General features: G+C 55.0%; 9 protein-coding genes across 9 annotated transcripts; 3 read left to right on the top strand and 6 right to left on the bottom strand.

The window, feature by feature from the left end:
• Positions 1 to 581: 581 nt before the first annotated feature.
• On the bottom strand, positions 582 to 1,471 carry N657DRAFT_688091 (uncharacterized protein). The gene is made up of 2 exons (XM_062796922.1): positions 1,319 to 1,471; positions 582 to 1,251 (listed from the first exon to the last, which is right to left on the bottom strand). The coding sequence occupies exon 2, from the start codon at positions 1,127 to 1,129 to the stop codon at positions 623 to 625; it is 507 nt and encodes a 168-aa protein (XP_062651674.1). The 5' UTR covers positions 1,130 to 1,251; positions 1,319 to 1,471; the 3' UTR covers positions 582 to 622.
• Positions 1,472 to 3,933: 2,462 nt separating this feature from the next.
• On the bottom strand, positions 3,934 to 5,174 carry N657DRAFT_705239 (uncharacterized protein; the record flags this gene model as incomplete). Its single annotated transcript, XM_062797380.1, has 4 exons — positions 4,758 to 5,174; positions 4,659 to 4,692; positions 4,430 to 4,550; positions 3,934 to 4,344 (listed from the first exon to the last, which is right to left on the bottom strand). The coding sequence occupies exons 1-4, from the start codon at positions 4,759 to 4,761 to the stop codon at positions 3,934 to 3,936; spliced, it is 570 nt and encodes a 189-aa protein (XP_062651673.1). The 5' UTR covers positions 4,762 to 5,174.
• On the bottom strand, positions 5,107 to 8,104 carry N657DRAFT_641964 (uncharacterized protein). The gene is made up of 6 exons (XM_062792247.1): positions 7,987 to 8,104; positions 7,721 to 7,924; positions 7,527 to 7,657; positions 6,696 to 7,467; positions 5,539 to 6,633; positions 5,107 to 5,476 (listed from the first exon to the last, which is right to left on the bottom strand). The coding sequence occupies exons 2-6, from the start codon at positions 7,811 to 7,813 to the stop codon at positions 5,246 to 5,248; spliced, it is 2,322 nt and encodes a 773-aa protein (XP_062651672.1). The 5' UTR covers positions 7,814 to 7,924; positions 7,987 to 8,104; the 3' UTR covers positions 5,107 to 5,245.
• Positions 8,105 to 8,821: 717 nt separating this feature from the next.
• N657DRAFT_613035 (uncharacterized protein) lies at positions 8,822 to 9,300 on the top strand (the record flags this gene model as incomplete). The annotated part of the gene is made up of 2 exons (XM_062790403.1): positions 8,822 to 9,092; positions 9,146 to 9,300. 2 exons carry the CDS (start codon positions 8,822 to 8,824, stop codon positions 9,298 to 9,300), a joined length of 426 nt encoding a protein of 141 aa, XP_062651671.1.
• Positions 9,301 to 9,386: 86 nt separating this feature from the next.
• N657DRAFT_566669 (uncharacterized protein) lies at positions 9,387 to 10,381 on the top strand (the record flags this gene model as incomplete). Its single annotated transcript, XM_062788444.1, is given in 2 exon segments — positions 9,387 to 9,622; positions 9,637 to 10,381. Coding segments are annotated over 2 exon segments (981 nt in total), but the record flags the coding sequence as incomplete, so codon positions are not given.
• Positions 10,382 to 11,821: 1,440 nt separating this feature from the next.
• N657DRAFT_641962 (membrane-associated proteins in eicosanoid and glutathione metabolism) lies at positions 11,822 to 12,759 on the bottom strand. Its single transcript, XM_062792246.1, has 4 exons — positions 12,665 to 12,759; positions 12,442 to 12,599; positions 12,207 to 12,378; positions 11,822 to 12,141 (listed from the first exon to the last, which is right to left on the bottom strand). The coding sequence occupies exons 1-4, from the start codon at positions 12,694 to 12,696 to the stop codon at positions 12,057 to 12,059; spliced, it is 447 nt and encodes a 148-aa protein (XP_062651669.1). The 5' UTR covers positions 12,697 to 12,759; the 3' UTR covers positions 11,822 to 12,056.
• Positions 12,760 to 13,357: 598 nt separating this feature from the next.
• Positions 13,358 to 15,237, bottom strand: N657DRAFT_631622 (Nucleotidyltransferase; the record flags this gene model as incomplete). Its single annotated transcript, XM_062791075.1, has 2 exons — positions 13,358 to 14,322; positions 14,382 to 15,237. The coding sequence occupies 2 exons, from the start codon at positions 15,235 to 15,237 to the stop codon at positions 13,358 to 13,360; spliced, it is 1,821 nt and encodes a 606-aa protein (XP_062651668.1).
• A 1,063-nt stretch (positions 15,238 to 16,300) lies between these two features.
• On the top strand, positions 16,301 to 17,344 carry N657DRAFT_631621 (uncharacterized protein; the record flags this gene model as incomplete). The annotated part of the gene is made up of 1 exon (XM_062791074.1): positions 16,301 to 17,344. The coding sequence occupies one exon, from the start codon at positions 16,301 to 16,303 to the stop codon at positions 17,342 to 17,344; it is 1,044 nt and encodes a 347-aa protein (XP_062651667.1).
• An 809-nt stretch (positions 17,345 to 18,153) lies between these two features.
• On the bottom strand, positions 18,154 to 22,698 carry N657DRAFT_641957 (RecF/RecN/SMC protein). The gene is made up of 5 exons (XM_062792245.1): positions 22,352 to 22,698; positions 22,202 to 22,295; positions 19,170 to 22,137; positions 18,436 to 19,110; positions 18,154 to 18,359 (listed from the first exon to the last, which is right to left on the bottom strand). The coding sequence occupies exons 1-5, from the start codon at positions 22,380 to 22,382 to the stop codon at positions 18,342 to 18,344; spliced, it is 3,786 nt and encodes a 1,261-aa protein (XP_062651666.1). The 5' UTR covers positions 22,383 to 22,698; the 3' UTR covers positions 18,154 to 18,341.
• Positions 22,699 to 23,542: the final 844 nt, after the last annotated feature.

Raw genomic sequence — 23,542 nt, 5'->3', positions numbered from 1 at the left:
GTCCAAACATCTCGTCAAAGAGGGAGAAATCTCATCAATGTGGTTGATGATCTTGCTGATAGTATGGAGTAGAACCGAGTTTCCTGCTTCGAAATCCTCATTTCTTTGCATTGAGCGAGTGAGTGGTCAGCAAAGATCTGCGTCCGTCTGGCAAAGTTGTTGGTGCCGAGCATTCCAACCGACGCCGATCTCAAACCTAACCCGCTTCGATAAAAGGGGACGTTAGGCGCCGACCCATGTTGCATTGTGCCCGAAGCCTCAAACAGCCTTGCAGGAAATGCAACGAGACATTGGGACATGCGCTCGGATATTGAGTTACTCCGTACAATACAATCATTGGAAAGCCACTGCGTATAATCAGAAACAAAACCAAATCGACAACGGAGCTGGATGACACCAAAGCTTACCTGCATGGTCCAACCCACACAGGGACGAGCGGGACAAGCGACGATCGACCAAGCACTGTAACTACCCGGTTCGTTCCTGCACCAGTCAGCCAGAATTCCTCAACGCTGAACAATATACAACGCAGGTGAGAGCGTACCTAATCGCAGATGCTCTCGGACTCTACAACTTGACCTCCGCTGCGGCTGTCTTTCGGTGCGGAAAGAAGGGCGTGGGCCTACTTGAGTTGGCCAAGCTTCCCGCTGTCTGCACCACCCTGCAGATGTGACCTCATCCATTGTGCAAACTCGTGGAACCCCAGATTTACCAGCTCGGGCAAACGATTGTAGCCTCCCTCGCAGCTGCGTGACCGCAGAAGTTCCGAGAGTTGCGCAGCGTGTTGGCCCCATGTAGGCGAGTGATAATGGGCATGGTGTAGGGGGCCGGGCATTTTCAATGCAATGAGCAAAGGGAAACTTGGTACGAGGGTAGTCCCATCAGCCCTGTGAGCCATTACTACTGACACAAGGAATGGCAGGGGCGTGTATCCAGATTCGGAGAACGTTTCTACTTCACTGGGGAACGGGACCCGTGGAAGCCCTATGGTTTCGGCAGAGTAGAGTAAGACGAAGGGACGTAGCGCGTCGTCGACAGGGTCGCCTCTCACAGGAAGCTCGTAATGGGCACCCACAGCCGCACTCGTCGCCGATCGCGGAACTGGTATGAAGGCGCGAGCTCCCGCCATCGCTGGAGAATGGCTGGCCGCTCAGAATCGGTGCCTTCAGGGACGGATGGCCGAACGCCGTGGGAAGGTAGAATGTCGAATGCCCGTTCTTGATCGGTATCGCCAATGACCAGCTCAATATCCTATCGCCAGCTGCGCGTCAGTATTGCGGGTATCGACGTGAAAGCGAAAGCTGATGGCGGTACGTACCAGGGGGCAGAGCCCGCCGCCGTAGTAGGAGGCGGCCACGACACCCATTAGAGCGTTGGGAACATCGCCGTCGGTGAGAATGCGCGCAACAATCGCAGCGTCCTTAGTGCTTGCCTCATTAACGAGGTGGAATTGGCGGTTATCCCCAAACATGGTGAGCTGCTTGTAGGGAATGAAGTACTGTGGTGGATGCGATTGACTTGAACAGATTCTGCTGCTAATTACAGACCAACCAACTTGAATGAGCATTCTAGCCCTGAATGATCGCTCCAGGCAACTTGGTCATCGCAGTTAGCCCTTTCCCGCGGGCACCACCCTGCTTATGGAGCCAGGTGACAGGATCTCAACGTCTTGCCACCTCAGCCTGACAGCGGCAGCCTTATCCATCCGATTTGGCGGAAATGGTTCTTTTCCATCAAACCCCCAGGTGAAGCCAGGATCCCCAGGATGCAGCTCAACCCACACGTCCACTAGTCCGTTGTCCTTGACGAGGGCCTCGTCGGAGGGCAGCACGGGGTTGAAATCGCTCGCCACAGCACCCCGGCCTTCTTTGCGGAGAAGGGCGGCAACGATTGAGACTTGTTGGGGCCCGGAGGGATGGCTGTATCGGGAGGGAGTCTAGATCACGTTGACGAGTCGAAAGCGGGCGCCAGGTGCGTCGGGCGACGACGAGTTAGAGAAAACATCGCAGCAAAGGGAGTCCTTTCTGAAGCGGGTTGGATATATAACTCTCTACACCGGGCCGGGTTTTGAACTCTGAAACCGGGCCTTGGAAAGAAGAGTAACGGTCGTGAAAATTGGCCAGCAGGGAGTATGCCATCTGCATCGCTCAGGAACCAACCCCGGCGAACCTCCGGCCCGTTCAAGAACTAGGAATGCCTCGCGGAAGAGCTCTTGAAATAAGATGATGTCGACGGCGGGAGATAGGGAGAGAGTATGCGGGAGGATTGCAAAGAGCCGTTGGGCGGGAATGGGCGAGGAATAGTCGACATTCAAAGTCACAAGGTGATATCAGCAGTCAGTCGTTGCTCTTTGTCGGTCTGTGACGCCTGAGGAGGCAGTCTCTCGTGCGGTCTGAATGGCACGCCATCGACTGCCAGTCTCATCAAACTCATGCCATGACTGAAAAGTTGCAGTTGTCCCAGTTGGCAAAGGTGTGTCTTGCCAACAAGAGAGAACTTGCGTGCGGAAACGTGAATGAACACCATGAGATGTATGTTCTGGGATGGGGAAAGCAGCCCTGCCAGCACTTTGGTAGAAGTCCAACCTTGGGTTGTTTGTTAGCCTGGCACATGGCAGGCGCTGGACAGAAAAGAGGAATTGGGATAGAAAGGAGCAGGAAAAGAAAGGAGAAGGAAAAGGAAAAAGGAGGATATATACAAGATAGGAAGTAGGAGAATAAAGAGAAAGATCAAAGTAATAAGAACGAAAGATGAAGAAAAAAAATAATAGTTAATAATAAATGAAGTAACGTTAACCTAGTTAAGGTTAGTATTATGAAAAACAACACTGAGAAGATGAATACAAGGCTAAATGTCCTACCATCAAGTTGCCTTAGGTTCAGCCTCACAAATAAACTGGGAGTGGCCTGTACGGAAATAGTACGGGACAATTGGCTTTCCCATAAGGTTCAACGTCAAGTTAACATGCATACCGGTACTGCGCACCGTTGTTTTTGTTTCACAGACATTACCGGTGCATAGGTCACGGTTATCTATGGTAGATACAAAGCGCAGAGCCTCGTATTTGACACCATCCAGGCATGTGAGAGAAAACTCCCCAAAGCAGGCTGTGCCAATTGGATCCAAGACTGCGGTTTTGTCGTACGGGTATAGGGGTGTGACCGACAGCCACGAAGGGCAGAGCCAAAATAGCTCCAATTCCACGATTGCGTTAAGCAAGCATGGCCAAGGGAACATGAGCCTAGATTGGCACAACCTGTTTCAGCAGTCTGAATCAGAGACAATGTCAATCTGATACAGCCAGGACATCACCTATGACAGAAGGCAAGCAAAGATCGCCTGTAGAAACAACCGGAAAACACCGATCAATCTGCATGCCGCAATCTCTTTGGAACAATGGGGCCATGTTTAGCAGCCGCCCGAGCCTTGACTTGCCAGTTTCGTAACCGGAAACCATGGTCTTGCTGTATGTTGTACAATACAACGGCCTGCGAAACCTGACGGGACAAAAAGATAGCAATGTCGACCTGAAATATGGACCTCGACTTCCAGAGCACCGAAGCGCCAACGAAAGCCATGGTGAGTAATAGGACGTCACAAACTCGATCTTCCTGAGCACAAAGAGCCGAAAGGACCATGGGGGAGCGGTCGGTTCCGGAGTGAACAGCCAGGGACAAACTCGGTCGAGTTTCATCAGGGAGAATTTGGTAGATCGTGTGGCTGGTGACACGGCTGGCAGCTTCCCTTCCCAGCAGAAGCCGCGTCTGGCAAGACACGCCCACACTCGGCCATGAAATCGTTCTTTTGATTTGATTTGCCGTTGTCTGGCAAGCCTGGTGTAAAGCAAGCCCTGAACTCCTAATCACATGCCAAGGATTCCCAAACCGACCTTCGTTGATGACGAATTTACTCCTCAGGAACTGTGAGAGTGTGTCAGCGGATTGATCTGCTCTCATAGCCACAATGCCAGGCCAAGTCACATAGGACATTCCTCAGCCAGGGACTCAGAGGGGACCTACTGTCGATCTCGCCCGCCTCAATCGCATCGCTAATCGCCTTCGGGCTCTTGCCGTCCACTTGGCAGCCGACGCTGAAGGCGGTGCCCAGAATCTCCTTGACGCCCCCCTTCAGGTCCTTGGAGAAGGACTTGAACCGCATCGTCCTCGCAATCTCAATGATCTCGTCCAGGGAAACCGACTTGTTGTGCTTGATGTTCTTCTCCTTCTTCCGGTCGCGGGGGGGCTCCTTGAGCGCCCGGATGATGAGCGAGGATGCTGAGGGAACGACTGAGACGGCGGCTTGGCGGTTTTGAATCGTGAGCTTGACGGTCACGCGAAGACCCTTCTGTTGTACCGGGAAGCGCAATCGCAATCGTCAGAAAAAACCATCGTTCCTCTCTGTCCACTTCTCGCGGGAGGGCTGCTCATACCCAGTCACCAGTCGCCTTGGCGATATCTTCACCGACCTTCTTCGGCGACAGACCGAGAGGACCGATCTTGGGGGCAAGAGCCGAAGAGGCACCGACCTCACCACCGGTCGCCCGGAGGTGGCTACAGGGAGCATTCATCGTCAGTGAACCTGTTCTTCTTGTTTCCTCTCGAGCGCATTCGCAAACGGTCGATCGGGAACGGAGAGGCGTTGGAGGAGCGTGTCCTTACATGACCTTAACCTCATTGGGGTCGAACTTGGGAGCTGCACATTGCGCAATTAGCAATTCTGAGAATTCCAGAGAACATTTTCGACCGGCAACAACTTACGCATGGTGACGGCTGGTTATGAGAGGTTCGACTCGGTGGTGTTGTTGGAAGGGGTGCAGCCGTGCCGAGTATCAAGTCGACGAAATCGAAAAAATCGCAGTTGTGGGTTTTCCTTGGCTGCCCTAAGATTTCGAGGCGCGTGGCTGGAGAAGTTTTGGATGCGGGGAGCAGGAGCTGCAGCCACACTGGGGTGGCCTTTCCAGCCACAGCATTCTTGGCCCCGCTTAGCTAAATGTGGACGGCATGCAACCACAAATGTGCAATTAAGGATTCACCAAATCCTTCAACGAGAATTGGGGTTTCGCAAGAAGGGCGCAGCATCTAGCCCATATCCGTTTGGATCTTAACACCGACGCTGGACAATCACACTAAGCCTTCTCTAAAAATGCCTACAGCCGCCATCACGCCGTCCTCCTACGCTGCCTGTCACTCAACCAGCCGGTCAGGCTCATCCTCCGCCACCCAGTCCTCATCCGGTCCAAAGCCATCTAGTTGGTGCCACTAACCGCCAGCTTCATCAGATGCTCCATAAATGTCTGGAGCGACACATCATCCGTGAAAATTGTCTGAGCACTTTGTGCCCCAACGCCGCCGTATGCTCCGGCGCCCGACGTATGTGTGGTTGAGGGGTTAAGCTTGGAAAGCAGGAAGCGCGCTTGTGAACCGCCCTGGTCGCAGACAATGAACCGGGGAAGCGGGAAGCGGTCAGTGATAAGATCCTGGGTGACGCATTGTTAGTGGAATAACTCCGAATTTGATGTGGGGACCAACGAGAGCTTACCCTGGCATCCTCCTTGGGCTGCTCCAAAAGGGCTGCAAAGTTCTCGTAGCCCTCTTGTTCTTGGTAACCGGCCTTCCTCCATTCCGCGATGGTCTCGCCGTGAAAGATGAGGATGTGGAAAAAAGTGTCGAGGAGGAGAATATGTGTTGGCTGGATAGATGTGGAATCCAAGAGCACCGGCTGCCCGCCCTCCTGATCGAACGTGTACGAATCGAGGGTGGGCTGGATCATGATGAGCGAGTTGCTGACATCCTCGTGGTTGAGCACATGTCTATAGAATGCCGTCTCGTCCGGAGAGTTGTTGAAGACCTGGAGGAACTGGCTTCTCCGCAGATGGAACATGAATTGCGGGTAGAGGGTGAAGTTCTTTTCCAGGCGGAAGGATGACGGATCGTCCTTGCGATAGTCGGCAAATCTCGAGCATAGCCTGATGAGCATCCTATCCACCCAGCGAAGCACATCGGGCCCATCATCAACCTCGGCCTTGAAGACGGCAATCCTCGACATCAAGACGGCGGCAGCCTCTTGATCGAACGATTGCGCAATGGCTGGATCCCCAACTGGCCCGCTAAGATTACGGGCAATTGTGGTAACGCGGAGGTGGAACTGGCCCGACGAGTGTTGGTAGTAGGTGAGGAATTGTATCATGCCCTTCCCAGGGCTCTGCTGTTGCTGTGAAGCGCCTCCCTGAGCAATTTCGAAGTAAATGCCGTAGCTGGCGTTGGGGTCAATGCCGCACATCTTCCATGAGCAGGTATTGCCAATGCCGCACTCGGTCTCTCCAACCGAAGTCGACTTCTTGTTCAAAGACACTGCATGGCCGATGAGGCCAGTGACCTTGAGCTCTTTGGTTGTCAGGACCTCCAAAACTGCGTTGAAGCCCATCAAGAGGTTGTCATCCCCGTCCTTTTCAAAGATACGGATAAACGACTGCTTGAACATGGACGATGTGAAGCTGTCCGTGAGGATCATGTGACCGCCAGTCGAATTGCAGAGACCCTTCATTTCCAGGAGACCGACTTGGTCAAGACAGCCGGCGAAGATGTCAATGGTGTGGCCGTTGTGGGCGGTCCTCTTGGCAAGTGTGTCGTAGAACTGGCGTCTATGTCAGTTGCTCTCGCCTTCTTATCCCCCTTCTGTGACAGTCGAGCACATACCTTGAGCGCCTTCTTGTAGTATTTGGCATTGTCTCGGTCAATGTCGTGATGCGACCGGATGGGCTCCCTCAGCTCGGGGCCAACGACCATGCCGGGTCCCTCGGTAGCAGGACCGCCAGCAAAGAGCATGATGCGCCCACCGGCGTTCTGGAAGGATGTCTCGAGCAGACCGACAGCAACCGAGAGGGCAACACCGGTGCAGCGCAGGTTCCTGCGGTCGCTAGAAACGGGCCAAGGGTCTCTCTGTAGCTGCTCGAGCGCCTTGGTGAGCTGAAACTCAGCCTGCGCAACTGGGAGTAAGAAGCGGGCGGCGGGCCCCATTGGCAGGGGCCGGCCCGGCTGAACAGGCATACCCGGGCGCAGGGCGGGCTGTATGAGACCGAGCATTTCCTGGACCTGCTTGGCGGTGTACTCCTTGCTGCCCCGGAAGACGTACGACTTGGCGCACTCTGTATAGCCAATCTCGTGCACCTGGGCCATGGTTCCGTAGGTGATCAGACCGACCAGGGCATTCTCGGGCAGAAGGCTGAGGCTCATGATCAACGAGTCCTTGAGGGCAGCCAAGCTGTCCTCCTCCTGGCATGTGTCGACGACATAGAGGAAAATGGGCGGGCTGGGGGCCGGTCGCGACAGCCTGTACTCAATGGTAGTGTTGGAGGGGTGCAGCTCGGGAGGGATAGCATTGGCCGTGATATCTTTGTAGTGCGGCGGGAGCGGGTTCCTCGACAGGCAGAATGGGCAAATCCAGAGACGAGCGCGCACATCGACCTGGCTGGAGGCATCGTCAGCATCAATGCCCCGGGCCGGCTGTGAGCGGGGAGCAATGCCTACCAGAAGGGGTTCAGAACTGAGCGGCATGGCTGCTTGCAAGTGACGGGCTCGAAGTGCAGCAAGGGCGTGTCGGGCTTCTCCTTGAGAGGAGTGTAGAGGGCGCCAATGGGCACGACCAATCTCGACGCTTCCTGAATACCCGGATCAGCTTCTGAGGCGAAGACCTGCAGTCAGGCGGCGAACGGCGAGCTAACCATGCGAGTGCTTGGGAAGACATTCCAGCTCAGGCGGACTCCATCGCGATCCTCGACCTCACCCCACTGCTCCTTAAGGGCATCGTAGTCCATGGCAACGGATGTGTTGTCGACACGCCCCAATCTGGACGGCGATGATGAATATTGTTGTCAAGAGCGGGTTGGTGGTTTCGAATGGGCTGCAGACGGAGGCGTGTCCTTGGGCTATATACATGCAAGCTGTCATCAGCGTCGAGTCCTTGTTGAAGTCAAAGTGGCGGGCGCACCTTGCAGAGCAAATCGGTTGGACTCGGGCGCAGGAGCTACTGTGTGTCAATGACACTAAGAAATGGGATCAATCGAGCGCTGGAGCAGTTCCGACGAGCAATGCCTGTTGGAACAGCTGCTCAAATCGCAAGTTGTCTTGTTGAGGTGTTGCCCGCTTTCGCTTGCACAAGCTCTCGGGCGCCAGAGTGTTGTCCCCTCCCTGAAAAGGACAAGTTCCAGGTCGAAGGTGCAATGGCTGTGTGGCTCATTTTGTGTGGCTGTGTCGACCGGGGCCTGCCTTGGCAATGGACGTTCCCACTCTCCAGTTGGAATTAGACCCACAGACCCAATCAAGCCTTATCAGCTCACTTCAACACCAATGTGAACATCACGAAATTCCCGGATGACGGAAGCCAGATGCTCTTTATTGATAACCGCGGTCACAATCAGTCAGGTTATATTTGGACGATTGAGTAAACCATGTCACGCTGAGATGTTCAATCTATTGCATTTGCCGCTTTTTTCTCTCGCACCCGAATGTATTGTCAAACTTTCTTCTGCGTAGAAGACTTCGATACTCAATAATTACGGCGCACGGTAGGCCTTTTGTGTTCGAAATCGGATATTCAAATGAAAGCCGCAGGGTCATATCTTAGGAGCATGGTTTGTTGCCCTAGAGATGGGAACGGGCGGTTCATGGCAAGTCTGTGCAAGATTGACTGCATTGACACGTCTATCTGCTCTACTGTGTAGGTTTTGGGTCAGAACACGCCATGACGCTCAGTTGCAGTCATGCTTTACACGGCACACTAGCAGTCACGGGCATCGGCTTGAGGCTTCGCAAGCTGCTGCGGAATGTCCAAAGCCTGTCTTGCAGATTTTGTGCTCGGGCTCAAAGGCCTGTGCATCTTTTCATTCTTTTCTGAAGCTGCACCTTTCTTCTGTCCTTGGCAGCAACCTCTGTATTGTTTCCAACTATTGGATCCTACTTCGATGTCGCTGTTGTTTGCTCTAAGCTTTGTACATGCATTACCGCATGTCCATCCGTCTCATGTCCTCTTGTCTTCGAGACAGGCAGACGGCGTGGTTGACACCTCAACCTTCCTGAGAAGGGCATACCACTCTTGTAAGCCTATCATACTGTCAGAAATTCTTGACTGTTGCTGCTAACGGTCGAAGCTGTTGTGCTGAACAGGCGAGTCTACATCGACGGCGGAGAGGTGTCCTACAAAAAGGGCGAGGATATTACGTACCAGTACTGTATGGATTGTCATTCTGAGCTCATCGGCAGTCGGCGCCTGACGCATTCACAGCAAACACATTGTTGTCGATAGACCTCTCAAACGACTGGAATAATGATTCGGTCGTCTTGTTGTCCAGCCTTAAGCCCACCGGGGTCCCGAACCTGAGTCACGGGGGCATATGGGTCGACCGCAGCAAAGGAGTACTGTACACCGGCTTTGCTGGAAGCACGCCACGCTTTGGGGACCAAGCATTTTCACCCCAAGGACTGTGGTCTTTCACGCCGGGAGAGTCGGCCGGTGGCTCCTGGAAGAGCCTCAACGGAAGCGCTCATGAATGGTTCACGAGTCAGCCGAGGCCTTCCAAGGCCCTCGTTGTCAGCGGGCATGGCTATGGTTTTCTTTTGGTTGGTTCGTCTAACCCACTAGGATGCCTCGGCAGTCAGCGTTGACACAGTGGCTGACAAACATTGTAGGAAATGATGTAGCGGCCCAACGCCCCAGCAGTTTCAATACATACGATATCTCGGACAGTCAGATGCTCGATGCGAGCGGCATCGAACCTCGAGGAGGAATCCCGTTTTTTGCCGGGATGGTGTACGTCCCCAATTGGGGAGACCGGGGGATTTTGATTGCTGTCGGAGGATCTCAGAACCAGGCATTGGACAACCGCAATAGTTCATTCGAAACTGTTCATGTCTACGATGTCGAGGCCCAAAGGTGGTACCACCAGAAGACGACCGGGGACATCCCCCAATACAGAACCGACTTTTGCATTGCCGGGGCCGTATCGAGCAACCGGACGCACGAAATTCTGGTCTACGGCGGCTGGGACGGCCAGCTCGGCGCGGGCGCAACGCCCTATGACAGCGCCTATGTCTTGACCCTCCCGGCGTTCCACTGGGCCAAGGCGGACTACCCAGCAGCCCACCCCCGCCACGGACTGAGCTGTAACGCGGTTGGGGGCAGCCAGATTCTGACCATCGGCGGCGTCGACACCGCGCATGAAGCCGGCAACGACTCGTACAGGGCCGGCTTCCAGACGCGCGATCCTTTTTCCAAGGGACTGGCCGTCTTTGACTTGAGCACCCTGACATGGAGTGCGGCGTACCGGGCAAAGCAGTCACCGCAGCCCCCGGCGCCCAGAATCCAGGAGTACTACAACGCCCAGTGAGTTTATTTTCGCTTTCCTTCTTCTCTCTCATGAATCGAAACGATTTATCCTTGTCTTTTCCGCCCCCTCTCTTCATTGCCGCTCTTATTGTTTCCCCATCGCATTTCCTTCCATCTCCCAGGCCCCTGGCCAGTCTCCCGCGAATCACCTGCGAGGTAGGCAGACAGCAACAGTTCGGATGAAAGACTTTGCCCGGTGAGAACCAGCCGGTGGTTGATGTAGAAGGTCTGTATTCCCAGATTGCACCAACCACCGCCTAGTAGCCTAACGGTCGACAGCGGTGGTCGGGGCAATGCCCCGGGCCTTGGATCCTGTTCGTATGGCTCTCTGAGTTCGCCAGTTCGAGCCAGCCCCATGGCAACAAAAAGACGATAACCGCCGCCCAACGCCGCCCTAGCCCCGCGAAGTAAACACTCCCGAAGGTTTTGTACCGGCTAGGCCTCTTTCGCCTAGCGAAAGAGGGCTAGCCGGTGAGCTTTCGCATTCGCCCCCCCCCCCCCCCCCCCTTTTTTTTTTTTTTTTTTTTCTTTTTCCACCTCACCTTCCTCCCCTTTTTCCCGCCTCCTATCCCTCTTATTGCAATTCTACTACCACAAAAACCGAACAGAAACAATAACTAAACCCGTTTCTCTCAAAATAAGCGGCCGCACCCCCGCGTCAGGCTTCTCATCCCGTCCCCTGGAATACCTCTTCTCGAGCGACGCCTTCCGCCCAAGCGACGACCCGGCCTCCACCGTCTCAGGCGCCAGCAGTTACCGTAGCCGCAGTACCGGCGCCATCATCGGCGGCACAGTCGGCGGGGTCGTCGGGGCCGGGCTTATTTCCTGGGCCTTGGCCGTGTGGTGGAAGAGGAGGAAGGTTTGTTGGGGGCGGCGGCGTAGGAGTTGGGACCTTCACGCCCTTCGTCGTCTTCAACTTCATTATCGTCAACATCAACAACAACAACAACCACCACAGCAACAAGAGCTACAAGGATATCCGATTCAACAGCAAGGGGTGCAGAGCCGGGCGTTGGGTAAGGATGATGAGAGCGATGGTGTTGGCGGGCTTCATAGGGGCGGCGTGCCAGGTGACGGGCCGGCTCCAGCTGGAGTTAGGTTCGAGCAGAGTGTTTCTTTGCTGAGCGAGAAGCTGCCTGGGGAGGAGAGGTGGGTTGCAACGGATTGCGCGGGACGGCCGGTGGCGCTGTACTCGCCGTGGGCAACGGTGGACGGGCTCAGGGAAGATTGCTGGCTGCGGGAGCCTGTGTTTGAGGTGGAAGGAGATTGGGCGTGGCCTGTTGAGATGGGAGAAGGGCAAAGGCGAGTGGGCGAGCTGGAAGGGAACAGTGCGTGGCCGGTCGAGATCGGGGCAGAGGCAAAGGGAGCAGAAGGAGGGCTATGCGGAACCCGAGCCCGAGCCCGAGTATAGGCTGGAGTGGGGAATGGGGGAAGCAAACGAGTTGCTTGGAAGACTGCTGAATCTGAAAGTTTTTACCTTTTGGCCGTAGACATCGTCTGCTATGATCCACATAATCAATACAGAGCAGATACGACCACAAACAGCTCTTCAGTGATATAAACAGCTTCTAAAAGACTGACAAGTTCCTCGCCTACACATATACGCATCCCGTCCATTATAATACACGGCAACAAATCAGTATGTGCACCTCACAATCACCACTCCAGTCCCCAGTTTACCAACCTAGCGCAAACCCCAGAGCAGTATAAGCAGCCCCAAGAGCCAGAACAATGTTACTGAGCGAGGCAAGATACCCACCCCTATCACCCGGTTGATTAGCAAGCAACACCACAAGAACGGCAAAAAGTCTTGAGAGTGCACATACGTCGTCCGTCCCTGAGGGCCCTTAGACGTGTAGCCCAGCGCAAACAAGACGCGGCCAAAGGCCCAGGTGCCGCCAAGCACGGCTGAGTAGACGGGGTACTTGAGCCCGGATATGAGCAAAGCGGTGAGGAACGGGGTCAGGTTCTCGGTGAAGTTCGCGTGGGCGCGTTGGGCTAGACAGTTGTCCATCAGTCTTCTAGTTTTAAGATAGGAAAGAGGGGGAATGGAGGACGCACCGCAGTTGAAGGCATACGCCTTGGGATCTTTGTCGGCCTGTTCGGCGGTGACGTAGGTGATGGGGTACTTGACGCCGGCAGCCTTGCGGCGGGTGGACGTCAGGATGGCATGGAAGGTGTTGAGGAACGCGGTCGAGCTGGCGGCTAGGAGGACGTAGCTGGGTTACATGGTTAGTTTGGAAGTCGTAGGCTCAGGAAATGCGCGGTGCGATGAACGATTTACCCGTATCCGTTGGGAACAGTGATGATGGTCATTTTGACGACTGTTTGGTTTGATTTAGATTGGGGTCTGTTGGAATCTCCAAGTACTGAGAAGAGATCTGCTGAGGGTTGTTTTGTGAGATGCCAGTTGATGAATTGACGCCAAAGGTAGACAGACGGCAACAAGTTCAAATAGAACGCCTTGATCATGCCACGGTCTTCTGTTGGCTTCTGCTTGCTACGTAACTGTCCGTCGGCGGGAATGCCCCATCCCGGACACGTTTTGTTCCAGCCCAGGCCATCAGTTGACCAATGAGGTCGTGGTTGGCGGGCACAAGACTGCCCGACGCCGACCAAAAGTGTCCGTGGCACGGAATCATGCCGACGGCATTTCAGCACTTGACGTCCCTTCGCGCTTCGTTCTCGCCGAATCCGACAGACGGACGACGAGTTCAATTGATTGATGGTGGTGATGCTCGAACCTGAAGTTTTAGGTGTTTTTATGGGAATGCAACATGTCGTGCAGCTCGGTAACCGGAAGGCGGCCCCTCCCGCTAAAGTTGGGGCCAGAGTGAGCTGTTCTGGCCTCCCACTGGCTGTCTCGCACTTTTCGCCGATCACGAGATGCGTCCTACGATCACATCATCGGCAAGATCCGTGGCACCGGGGACATCCAGGAACGCCTATATCCTAAGATACTCCATATCCAAATCATTCACCCCGTGCACCGCTCCTCTGGCGGCCGGTATACCAAGCCCAGCCCCGCAAACACCCTCCGCTCCGCCGTCAGCATATCCGGCGCCGGCGAACCGTCCGGTCCGCTCTCAAAATCGACCCACGACCCATCCGTGCGGCTCCGTATCCCGCTGCTGTCAAACTTGAGGCTCCTCTCCTTCTTGCAGTACCTCCGCAGGTCCCGCTGGAACGTAGTCCCGCTCGTCCACCCCAGCACCGCGCACCCGGCCGTCTTCCAGGGGCTGATGATGATGTCGACCCTGCGGTGTGGGTTCGAATTCCTCCTGGGCTCGCCCTCTTCATTCTTGTCCCACACCGGGTCCTGCCACACCACGAGCGCCTTGTCAAGCGTGTCAAACCCCGCACCGGCCTTCTTGTTCTTGTCGTCGCCCTTCCAGCTGACGGGCACCTGCCCGCGCTCCGAGTTGGCCGTGGTGAGCGAGAGCGTGTGCGTAATGTAGCCGGCGCGCTCGAGGTTAATGACGATGCGCCCGACGAAATCCTGCGTGGCGGCCTCGTCGCGGTGGCTCAGCACGACGTCGACGTCGCCGCTCTCGAGCTTGCCCCGCCGGTAGCCGCCCACGATGACCATCTCGAACCCGGGGTGGATCGCGTTGGCGTGCGCCAGAATGGTGGCTGAGATGGACTCGACCTCGGCCCGCGAAATTTTGAGCTGGAACTCGTCGTAGTATTTGACGCCAATCTGCTGCACGCGGTTTAGCGTGTCCCAGCCGTACTCGACAATGTCGTCAAGATCGCGCCAGCCGCGGTTGTAAAAGTCGCGCGCTGTTGTTTCGCCCACGCCCCAGATGTTGTAAAAGAGCATGAGCACGGCCAGCTTGGGGTCCGATTCGTCTTCGCGCGCCTCCCTGATTTGACCCGTGTCCTTGAACTCTTGGAAGAGCAGGGCAATCTTGTTGCCGCAGCCTGGGAGCCTTGCCACTTCTGTGTGGGCATGTTAGCCGGGAGAAAATGCATGGGTACGACAGGGTGTCTGTTCCTACCTTGTGCCGTCTGGATGCTATACGGATAGGCAGCAATGGTGGCGATGGCGCTCGAGTAAGCTCTCACCCCTATATGATCCCCAACCAATGTCCGGGCCGTCTTGATTTTGGTGAGCTCCTTGATGAAGGCCTCGTTTGGAGGATGGACAGGGGTTGGACGCTGGCACGAATACGTAGTATGGAGGTAGTCTGGTATTGGTGGCAACTGCGTGTCTATCTCATGCTCTGACGTAGTCTGCCTAAGTAGGGCGGGCCGGACGGGATGGCTGGTGTAAGTCTCGCCCCGTCTCCCCTGAGATGATGTCGCCCGTGGGCTGCCTCTGGAGAGAGCGCCTGCATCGGCCGCAGCGCGTTTCATGACCTGTGCCGCTATTTCGGCCGGCAGGGGCTGTGCGGACTTCACCGGGGTCTTTGGCACCTTGTGCCCTTCGTATACGAGATAGTCGTCCATCGGAAGAACTTCTCCTGCCTTGACCGACTCGGTGAACCAGGGCAGCTTCACCACCTTGACGGTGGGGCTGACAGGAGCTGACCCGATAAGGCGCCGCTGGATCTCGCCGTCCGATGCCGTGTCCGAGTCCAAATCAGAGCTGCCCAGGGCAGGCGTATCCAGCTTAACGCGTTTTCTGCCATGGGATGCAGAGGTGGAAGCTTCTGATGGTTCGACCTCTTCGGTGATGAGCCTATGTTTCCTGAGCTCAAATAGTGCTCGCTCCTTGCGGAACACCTTGCCCAGTACGATCTCGGCTTCGTTGATATCGTAAGTGAGCGTGGGGATTTGTTCCTCGAGATCCTGGAGTTCTTTCGAGTTAAGATTGGTAGCAAGAAGAAAGATGATGGGGAAGCTGAGCGTCATGTTGCTAGCTGACCTCTTTCGAAGTCGACTACTCGAAGCCATCTTCGCAGATCCAGGTGGCGTCGCCCCAAGTCGTGTCGATTGATCATTCGGAATTTCATGAAACAGGTTGTGGGAGGGACCTCTTGGGGCATCGGGCAGAACTTCTCAGCAAAGCACCGCGGGCACCATAGCAAGATGAATACCGTAAGAGATTTCTGGGGGCGTAAGTCAAATCAAGCAAAGCAGAGCATAACTGCGGGTTCAGCAAAACGGTTGCCAACTAGGACGCGCCGACCCAGGTCGAGTGCGGTGAGCATCTTTTGACTGCGTCCCATCCCGGCGGTTTCAGTGACGTGCACCTTCCAGAATTCCGGAACTGATGCCGCCGGATCGGCGTGGGGCTCCTCTTCAAGGTTTCGACCGAACATGCAGAGAATGAAATGGCCACTCACATTGAGAGCCCTCGCAGGATGACGACGTTGCGACTGAGAGGTTCCGAAGACAAGGGCTTGGCGAGCACTGTGTGCAAGCTTATAGAATTACACTATATACGTATTTTGCCTTTCCACGTCTGCCTTCGACTTGCACTCCAAGCCCGGAAACTGCATATAACGAGCTAGGAGCCGGACTAAAATTCAGTTACATATGCCTCTAATGTAGAATTGACACACTAGCTGTTTGTTCTGACCTCGTGGTTTCCGCGAAAGAAATTGCAGGTTGTTGGCGCGGTGCCGCCACAACACAGTATCGCGCACTCATAAAAGCCGTCAGCCTCAGCCTAGGCTCCCTCGTCTTCTCTTCTCTTGTCATTCAGACAGAAACCGACGCAAGCAGGCATAACTACTCGTTGTCAACAGGTCTTTTGCCCGCGCGTTTCTTCCCGCTACTCTTCTACGAAGAGGATCACAATCCTGGAACTCATTCCAAACAATCACCAGACGCTCGCTTTGTGAACCGAAAGATTCGACCTGGAAGTCGACGACTCAAAAAGACATCTCAACTCTCAAACAACTACCACACTGTTGGTCCTTCAACACCGACAACCTATTCCGCTTTACCAAAGCGTATAAACCAGGTCGCGATGGAGGTTGTCCAGACACTGGTTCGCGCCGTCATGCGCGCCTTCTACACGACCCAAGAGATACTCGTGGTCGATGCCTTGGTCACCCACTCGGCCTTGCGCGACGACGAGCTCGCCTACCTCATGAAGATGAACCTCAAAGACCTCCACCGCCTGTGCGCTGGCCTGCGCGACGCCCGCTTCCTGGTCGTCCATACACGGCCCGAGATACAAGAGGGCAAGTCGCGCCCCATCAACCGGACCTACTACTATATCGACTACCGCCAGACTATCGATGCCATCAAGTGGCGCGTCTACAAGACCGACAAGGATATGCAAGGCAGCGTCCAGCCCGCCGACGAGTCCAAGGAGTACTCGTGCCCGCGCTGCCGCGCCCAGTGGACCCAGCTCGAGGTGCTCGATAAGGTCTCGTCCGCCGGCTTCCTCTGCCAGCGCTGCGGCACCGTGCTGGAGCTCTTCAGGGAGCACGACACGGCGGGGCACCAGCAGCTCTCGCGCATGAACAACCAGTTCCGCTTCATGACCGACATGCTGCAGCAAATCGACCGCATCATGGTGCCTGAGTGCACCTTCGACAAGGCCATCCAGGATGCCCGCCCCATCGTGCGCGAGCCCACCCATGAGGCCCTCGCCAGCGTGCCTATTGAACCCGGCAGCCTGTTTGGCATGAAGCCCTCGGCCGTCAAGGGTCTCGCCAACGTCGGCCCCAAAACTATGCAGGTCACCATCTCGGACGACATGGAGCAGGAGAGGATGGAGCAGCGCAAGCGAAAGGAGCGCCTCGCCAAAGAAAACGAGCTGCCGTCGTGGATCACCGAGACCACCGTCCCCAGTTCAAAATCCGAGCTGCTCGCTATGATGAAAACCCAAGAACCACTGGACCGCCCCTTGGACGACGACGTCGAGGAGGACGACATGCTGCCGGCCAAACGCGTCAAGCTGGACACCGCAGCCGAGACGGCGGACGAAAAGGGCGCCGCCATGAGCTTCAAGATGGAGGATGAGGAGGACGACGAACAGTTCGAGTTTGAGGACGTCGTCTGAGCGGATTTTATCGTTTGGTACCAACGCTCGCATGATTGTAGGACAATGCTTGACCTCCCATTGTTTTGACGCCGAGACTAACTGGAGCTCATCAGGGCGAAAGTACATCCGTTCGACTAGCAGTAAGCAGCCTGGCACAAGAAGGTGACACCTTCAGCCCAGAGCCGCTTCTATTTTCCGCGGTCGACGATCTTTGCGGTTCAGCTGTTCTGCGGTTTGGCTTGTCCTTTGCAAATACTCAGCCCACCAAAATGTGGGAGAGCGACCTATCGACTGCGTTTTGCATGCCAGCATATAAGCACCACACGCCTACCGCCGCTCACCGCAAATCGACTTTTGGTCGACGAGGAACCGGGAGCTCAAGGGGCGGACTTGGAGTTGGGTTGGAGTGGGACTCGTGTTTAGGCTTGGATGATTTCCGTGGACTTTGCGTCGATTTGCACGCCATGTTCACCAGCGTCTACCGCGGCACACCGCGAGTCGACATGTTGATGATGGATATGGTGGCGATCAGGAGTCTCGGGGCATGGAGTTAATCGGAGGCATTGAAGTTGGACTGGGATTCAAGATTCGGATCGCGTGCTATGGATGGGCGTTGATCTGCACGACACACCCGAGAAGCTCGACCGTCGATACTGCATTCGGAGAAAGAGGGACTTGAGGAACGGACGACATGGTTTGGAAGTCGAAAGGGTAACCTACAGAAGGGAAACGGTTGTTGGCATTTGGGCACGCATGTCGTAAGGGATGGAGTTTGGGGGACGACCGGACATGGAGCGCATTTGGGATAGATATACGCTTTGGGATCGGCTGTATCATAAATTTACAAGGACAGAAGCATAACCACTCGACGCGTACGGGGGCATATATTTGCTAGATGGATAGAGTAATAGACCCTAACAGTCCTATTCACCTTGTCTCAAAACCGACCGCGAAGAAGTTGCTTGCTAGCTCAAATACAAATGAACCTCATAAACCACGTCACCGCGAGACGCCGCTACACGTATTTCCGCAGCTGTAGCAATCAGTTAGTAAGTCATAACGCAGCACGATTAATGACCAGAAAGAAGGGGGGGAGAGAGGAAACTCACATCCAGCGTCAGCGTCCGCGAACTGTTGACTTCCTGATCACGATACACGCCCACCAAGCTCTCACTGTCCTGGAACAGCGTCGGCTTGAGGCTGATGACGATGAACTGCATGCCCGGCCCGGCGTGCTCACGAATATAATTCTTGATCTTCTCCACGTTGGCATTGTCCAGCGCCGCGTCGACCTCGTCCAGCACAAAGAATGGACTCGGCTGGTAGCTGTGGATGGCAAACAGCAGCGCGAGGGCGGCCATGGTCTTTTCGCCGCCCGAGAGGTGCTCCATGTCGCGGAAGCGCTTCAGCGGGGGCATGGCGTGGTATTTGATGCCCGAAAGGTAAGGGGTGTCGGTATCTTCCTCGATGTCGAGGTAGGCTTGGCCGCCGAGCGGATAGGCGTCGGAGCGCGTCAGGTCCTTGTATACGTGCGTGATCTGCTCCTGGATGTGCGTGAAGGCGCGGTTGAAGAGCTCGAAGCGCTTTTCTTTGACTTGGGTGAAGGCCTCACGGGCGGCGCGGAGAGCGGCGCGGGAGTCTTCAAAGTCCTTCTCGGTGGACTCAAGGCGGGATTTGACGGATTCGAGGCGCTCCATGGCGCGCATGTTGGGGTTAAGCTTTTCGAGCTCGTTGGTCAGGGAGTTGATCTTTGACTGGAGCTTCTCTTCGAGATCGTCATCAGGCTGCGGTTGTTAGCTATGACTGGCGGAGGCTTCAAGCGAAAAACAGGAACGTGACATACGTTCTTGAGCTCCTCGTCCAACGCGTCAAAATCAATCTCGATGCCGTAGTCGTCCATGGCAGCCTCCAGCACCTCCTCCTCGTCCTCCTCGCCATCGACATCCATCATATCTTGGTTTTTGCGGAGCAGCACATCCTCGTTGGGGATGTTGTCGAGCGAGCCCTTGCTTATCGGCAGCTGGATCTGCTCCAGCTTGCACCTCCTGAGCAAGGCAAACTTCTGAGCACTGTTCTTCTGCACCGCGGCCTCCAGGTTGCTGATTTCTTTTAACCTCGAGTCAATCTCCTTGGTTTTCTTCTGCAGATCCTGTTTCGCCTCGGCGAGCTTCTTGGACTTCTCACCGAGCGTCTCCTTTAGCTCGTCCAGGGACCCCTGAAGGGCTCCGAGCTCGTTTTGATCTCGCGCCCTTGCTTCCTCAATATCTTCCTTCTCCTGCTGATAAGCTTCCAGATCCTTCTGGTGCCGCTGCAATGTCGCCTCCATTACGCTCACCCGGTCATTGGCCGCGTTCTGCTGCGAAGTCTCCCAGGCCAGGTTGTTCTGGATGCGCTTTTTCTGCACGTCAAAGTCCTGCCGCTTCTGGGCCGCTTCCTGCTCAAGACTGCCCTGCTGAGCCTCGTAAGCACGGATGTTCTCGTACCCGAGTCTCTTGCAGAAATTGGCGAAGATCTTATCCTCGACGTCAAAGATGGCCTTCTCGAACTTTTGGACAGTGGCGCGAGTGCGCTGCAACTCCTCCTCCTTTTCGGCATACTTGGGCTCGTAGTCCCTGAGTTCCCGCTTCACGTGGTCAAGCTCCTTCTGCTTGCTTTTGAGGTTCTTTTCAAAGGCAGCCAGCTCGCTCTGCTGGAGTCGGAGACGCTGTTCGAGCGCGCCAATCTCGTTCTGCAGAGATTCTTCGGCAGAACCTCGCCTCCCTGGCCTAGGCAGGTTGGCAATATCATTCCGGAACTTCTCGACCAGTCGCTGCAGATTCTGGACGTCATGCTCCTCGAAGCCACGTTTCCCGCCCTTGTCTTCGGGTAACCGACCGCCAGACATGGTGCCAGCCTTGTGAATCACGTACCCCTGCAGAGTTACCGCCTTAACCTGGATTTTCTTCTTGTACACGATGTCCTTGGCGACATCCAGACTGTCGCAAACCACGGAGCCACCGCAGGCGTAGGCAATGGCTCGCTCCAGGGAAGAGTCGAAGTCGATGGTGTCGATGGTCAGGCGCGCACCGGAAACACCCTTGACTGCGGGATTCGAGGTGTTGACTTTGATGTTGTCGAGCGGGATGAAAATCAGGGGAGGAAATCGTTGGTCTTTGAGGTATTGGACACAGTCTACGGCAGTCTTCTCGGTGTCGACCACGACCGCATCGAGTTCTCGGCCTAGGGCGGTCGCTACAGCTTCGTCGAACTTCTTTTGTTTGGGCTTGCAGAGCTCGCCCACTCGGCCGCGGACGCCGGGGTATATGCGCTTGAGATCGCTGATCATGCTCCTCATCTTGGCCTCCTTTTCGTTCTGTCTTCGGCCCATGTTGGCGTCGTCCAGCTTCCTCAGCGCTTCACGGAGTTTCTCCTCCAGCTCGGTATGAGTGTTGTTGATTCTAATCCGCTCAGACTGCACGCTGTTGAACTCCTTTTTCTTGGCATCGATCTCACTGGTTATTTGGCGGACGGAGTCCTGGCTGGCATTCCGGCGGTCCTTAATCGCCTGGACTTCGCTCTGCAGTTTCTCGACGGCCGCCTCAAAGTTGTCAATTTTGCCCTTCAAGCTGTTCACTGTGACTTCGTCGCCCCTCAGTTGACGCTGCAAATTGGCCAGCTTTGCGCGGTTATTTGACGTCTTCCTCATGGCCTCGGCCTGCAGGGTGGTGTACTCTTTGCGGTCTGCGTCGCTCAGCTCTTTGCCCTGCTTCTTCAGCGTCTCGGCCCATTGCTTCTCAAACTGCTGGTGTGCTTTCTCAACCGTCGCGAGATCTTTTTTGAGTTTTTGGATATTGGCCGTCTTCTCATCACGGTCCTTTTTGACATCCGTGATGCGCTTTCGAAGGGTCGCCATATCCTGTGAGCTCTGCGTGATCTTCTCATCAATTGGGACGAGGCTGTTGTCTCTCTCTTCGATGCTCTTCTCCTTGCTCTTAATGCTCTTTTCAATCTTGCTGACTTCGCGAGTCACAGTGGCTTGCTCCTTGCGAGCAGCCTCGAGCTTCTTCTCGAAGGTCTCCACATTACGGCGGAACTCCTTTAGGTTCTCGTGGTGCTCCTGGATCTGGGCGCTGGACTCGTCCATGACCCGCTGGAAATGGTACAGCTTCCACAAGATATGCGTGACGACGGCCTCGTCCCGCTCCTCGGTCTTCCTTTGGAAGTTCTCGGCCTCCTTCTTTTGCTCCTGGTACTGCTTGATTTCCGAGTTGATGCCTCGCCTCCGGTGGAGCTGGAAGTTTTGGTTCTCTGCTGCCTGCTCTGCCTCTGCCTGGAGCCTCTCGTACTCGGCCTTGTACTCCAGACTCCCCGAAATTTGCTCAATCAGGCGGGTCAGGTCCTGTGGCGACTGGGAGGCAATGGCCTCGACGTCTCCTTGAAAGACGAGGAAGTTCCGGGCCTTGATCAAGATGTTCTCCTCCTCGAGCGCTTCGTTGTATTGTTGGGCAGTAACCACACGATCGTTGATGCGGTATTCGCTTGTGCCGTTGCTCGTAATGCTCCGTTTCCACCGCTGCTCGTCGCCCGCATCGTCCTCGTAGACTGCCATGACCCATGCCGTCTTCGGATCGTTCCGGGAGGCCCGTTGTGACGCATCTTCGTCGTCGCCATTCTCGTGGCCGTTGATATTCCCGTTCGCCGCAGGCGCAGCGGTCCCGTCGTCTTGTATCTTGGACGTCTTCATTACCCGGCCGCGGTAGACTAGGTCGCGGAGGTGGGACGATCGGAGGTGGGACGACTTGATACCCAGGACGAAGGAGATGGCGTCCATGCTGAACACGAGGCAGCTGTGTCAGCGCGATTTGACATGGAGTATGTATTAGGTACGCGACTCACGAATTCGATTTTCCGGAGCCATTTGGGCCGATGATGGATGTGAAATAGGAGTCCCCAAACAGCAGGGTATGGTGACCCTTGTAGGATTTGAAATCTAAGGGTCGAGGTAAGCTTCACTGCTCAAAAGAACAGGATAGCGGCGGCACGCACTGAATAGCTCAAGACGGATGAGCTTGCCCATGGTTACGGCTGCTCCGTCGCGCGGATCTGATTGCCCTTGGTTCTCGTCGCGTCCGGCTCTCGGAGATAGAAGCGTATTACCGCGTTGAATAGTAGTTCCGAGTAGATCGCGCAGTTGAGCGCATGAAAACGCGCGTGAAATCGAGATACCGATTCAATGTTGGCCTGCTTCCGCTCACAAGTCGCGCCGGGTCCCGATGTCAGTGATCGCAACAAGCCGTAAATTTCCAATCGCGATCCTGTTTGGCGGGGTTCGCTAGGTAAGGTAGGTAGGTATTGTAAGTATCACGTATGTACATACGAACCACATAACAGAGACACCGGGTCTTATGGTTAGGAGCAGCCGTCTGCCACCTAGGTAGGTAGAAAGATGGTAAGAGACCCTCGTACGCAACTTACCGCTCCTCTAGGTAGATGCTGAGAAGAACATTTATTTTCTTCAAGATGTAGCTATTTCACTAATGTTTAAGCTGAATGCTTCTAGATTGTTGGCCTGCATTCTGTACAATCCAGCCCCTGATTCTTCGTAAGCGTGGCACATGGCGGGTCACACTATCTGAAGACATGAATAAGTGAAATCAAGGAGCGTAAGAAAATGAAAAGGAGACGGAAAAATTAATGAATGTAAAGACAGAAAGTAAGGGAAGGGGAAAGAGAAAGACAAAGACAAAGATAGATAGGATCTGGAAGAGCAAAGAAACGAAAAGATAAGAGTAGGTCAAAGTGAAGAAGATGCACGACGTGTAACACCTGGACTACATGAGTACCGCGCTAACCAACAACCCAGGGTTAACTTAGGTAGTACGGTGGATTTGAGCTGATACTGACACCCTTTGTTACGGGTTACTGTGACATCCGAATTATCGAACCCATCTCCGTGAAGCTCAACGGTTGAATGAATTTGATGCATGGACAAAGTAACACGGTCCTGTGTGGTCCATCAAGAAGAGAGAAACAGATGAGACTCGAGACACCCGTTTCTGGGCGGCAAACCAGCACATGAAAACCCGAGAGTCATTCAATACCTCGATTCAGTACAGGCTGTGAGGGTTGGCTACCCAGGTCGCCAGGTTCGCCTTAAGAGCGAGCCCGATATTCGTACTGTTTTCCAATGGATTTTCGCAAATATTTAACTGCTTCACGTAGAGCGCCGGACCGCAC

This window comes from Parathielavia appendiculata, assembly GCF_033297405.1.
Source record: "Parathielavia appendiculata strain CBS 731.68 unplaced genomic scaffold N657scaffold_2, whole genome shotgun sequence".
Taxonomy (NCBI): domain Eukaryota; kingdom Fungi; phylum Ascomycota; class Sordariomycetes; order Sordariales; family Chaetomiaceae; genus Parathielavia; species Parathielavia appendiculata.
Note: the sequence above shows the minus strand (reverse complement) of the source record. Positions and strands in the feature narration are given on the sequence as shown.

Bases quoted from the DNA above. Each gene is read 5' to 3' on its own strand.
- N657DRAFT_641964 (XM_062792247.1), bottom strand. From the start codon at position 7,813: ATGGACTACGATGCCCTTAAGGAGCAGTGGGGTGAGGTCGAGGATCGC. The intron at 6,634-6,695 runs GTATGTGCTCGA...CATAGACGCCAG, and splicing joins ACTACAAGAAGGCGCTCAAG to TTCTACGACACACTTGCCAA. The intron at 5,477-5,538 runs GTAAGCTCTCGT...TGCGTCACCCAG, and splicing joins AGCCCAAGGAGGATGCCAGG to GATCTTATCACTGACCGCTT.
- N657DRAFT_641957 (XM_062792245.1), bottom strand. From the start codon at position 22,382: ATGGGCAAGCTCATCCGTCTTGAGCTATTCA. The intron at 22,296-22,351 runs GTGCGTGCCGCC...CTCGACCCTTAG, and splicing joins CATCCGTCTTGAGCTATTCA to ATTTCAAATCCTACAAGGGT. The intron at 22,138-22,201 runs GTGAGTCGCGTA...CCTCGTGTTCAG, and splicing joins GGCTCCGGAAAATCGAATTC to CATGGACGCCATCTCCTTCG.
- N657DRAFT_688091 (XM_062796922.1), bottom strand. From the start codon at position 1,129: ATGGCGGGAGCTCGCGCCTTCATACCAGTTCCGCGATCGGCGACGAGT.
- N657DRAFT_641962 (XM_062792246.1), bottom strand. From the start codon at position 12,696: ATGACCATCATCACTGTTCCCAACGGATACGG. The intron at 12,600-12,664 runs GTAAATCGTTCA...CATGTAACCCAG, and splicing joins ACTGTTCCCAACGGATACGG to CTACGTCCTCCTAGCCGCCA. The intron at 12,379-12,441 runs GTGCGTCCTCCA...ACAACTGTCTAG, and splicing joins GGCGTATGCCTTCAACTGCG to CCCAACGCGCCCACGCGAAC.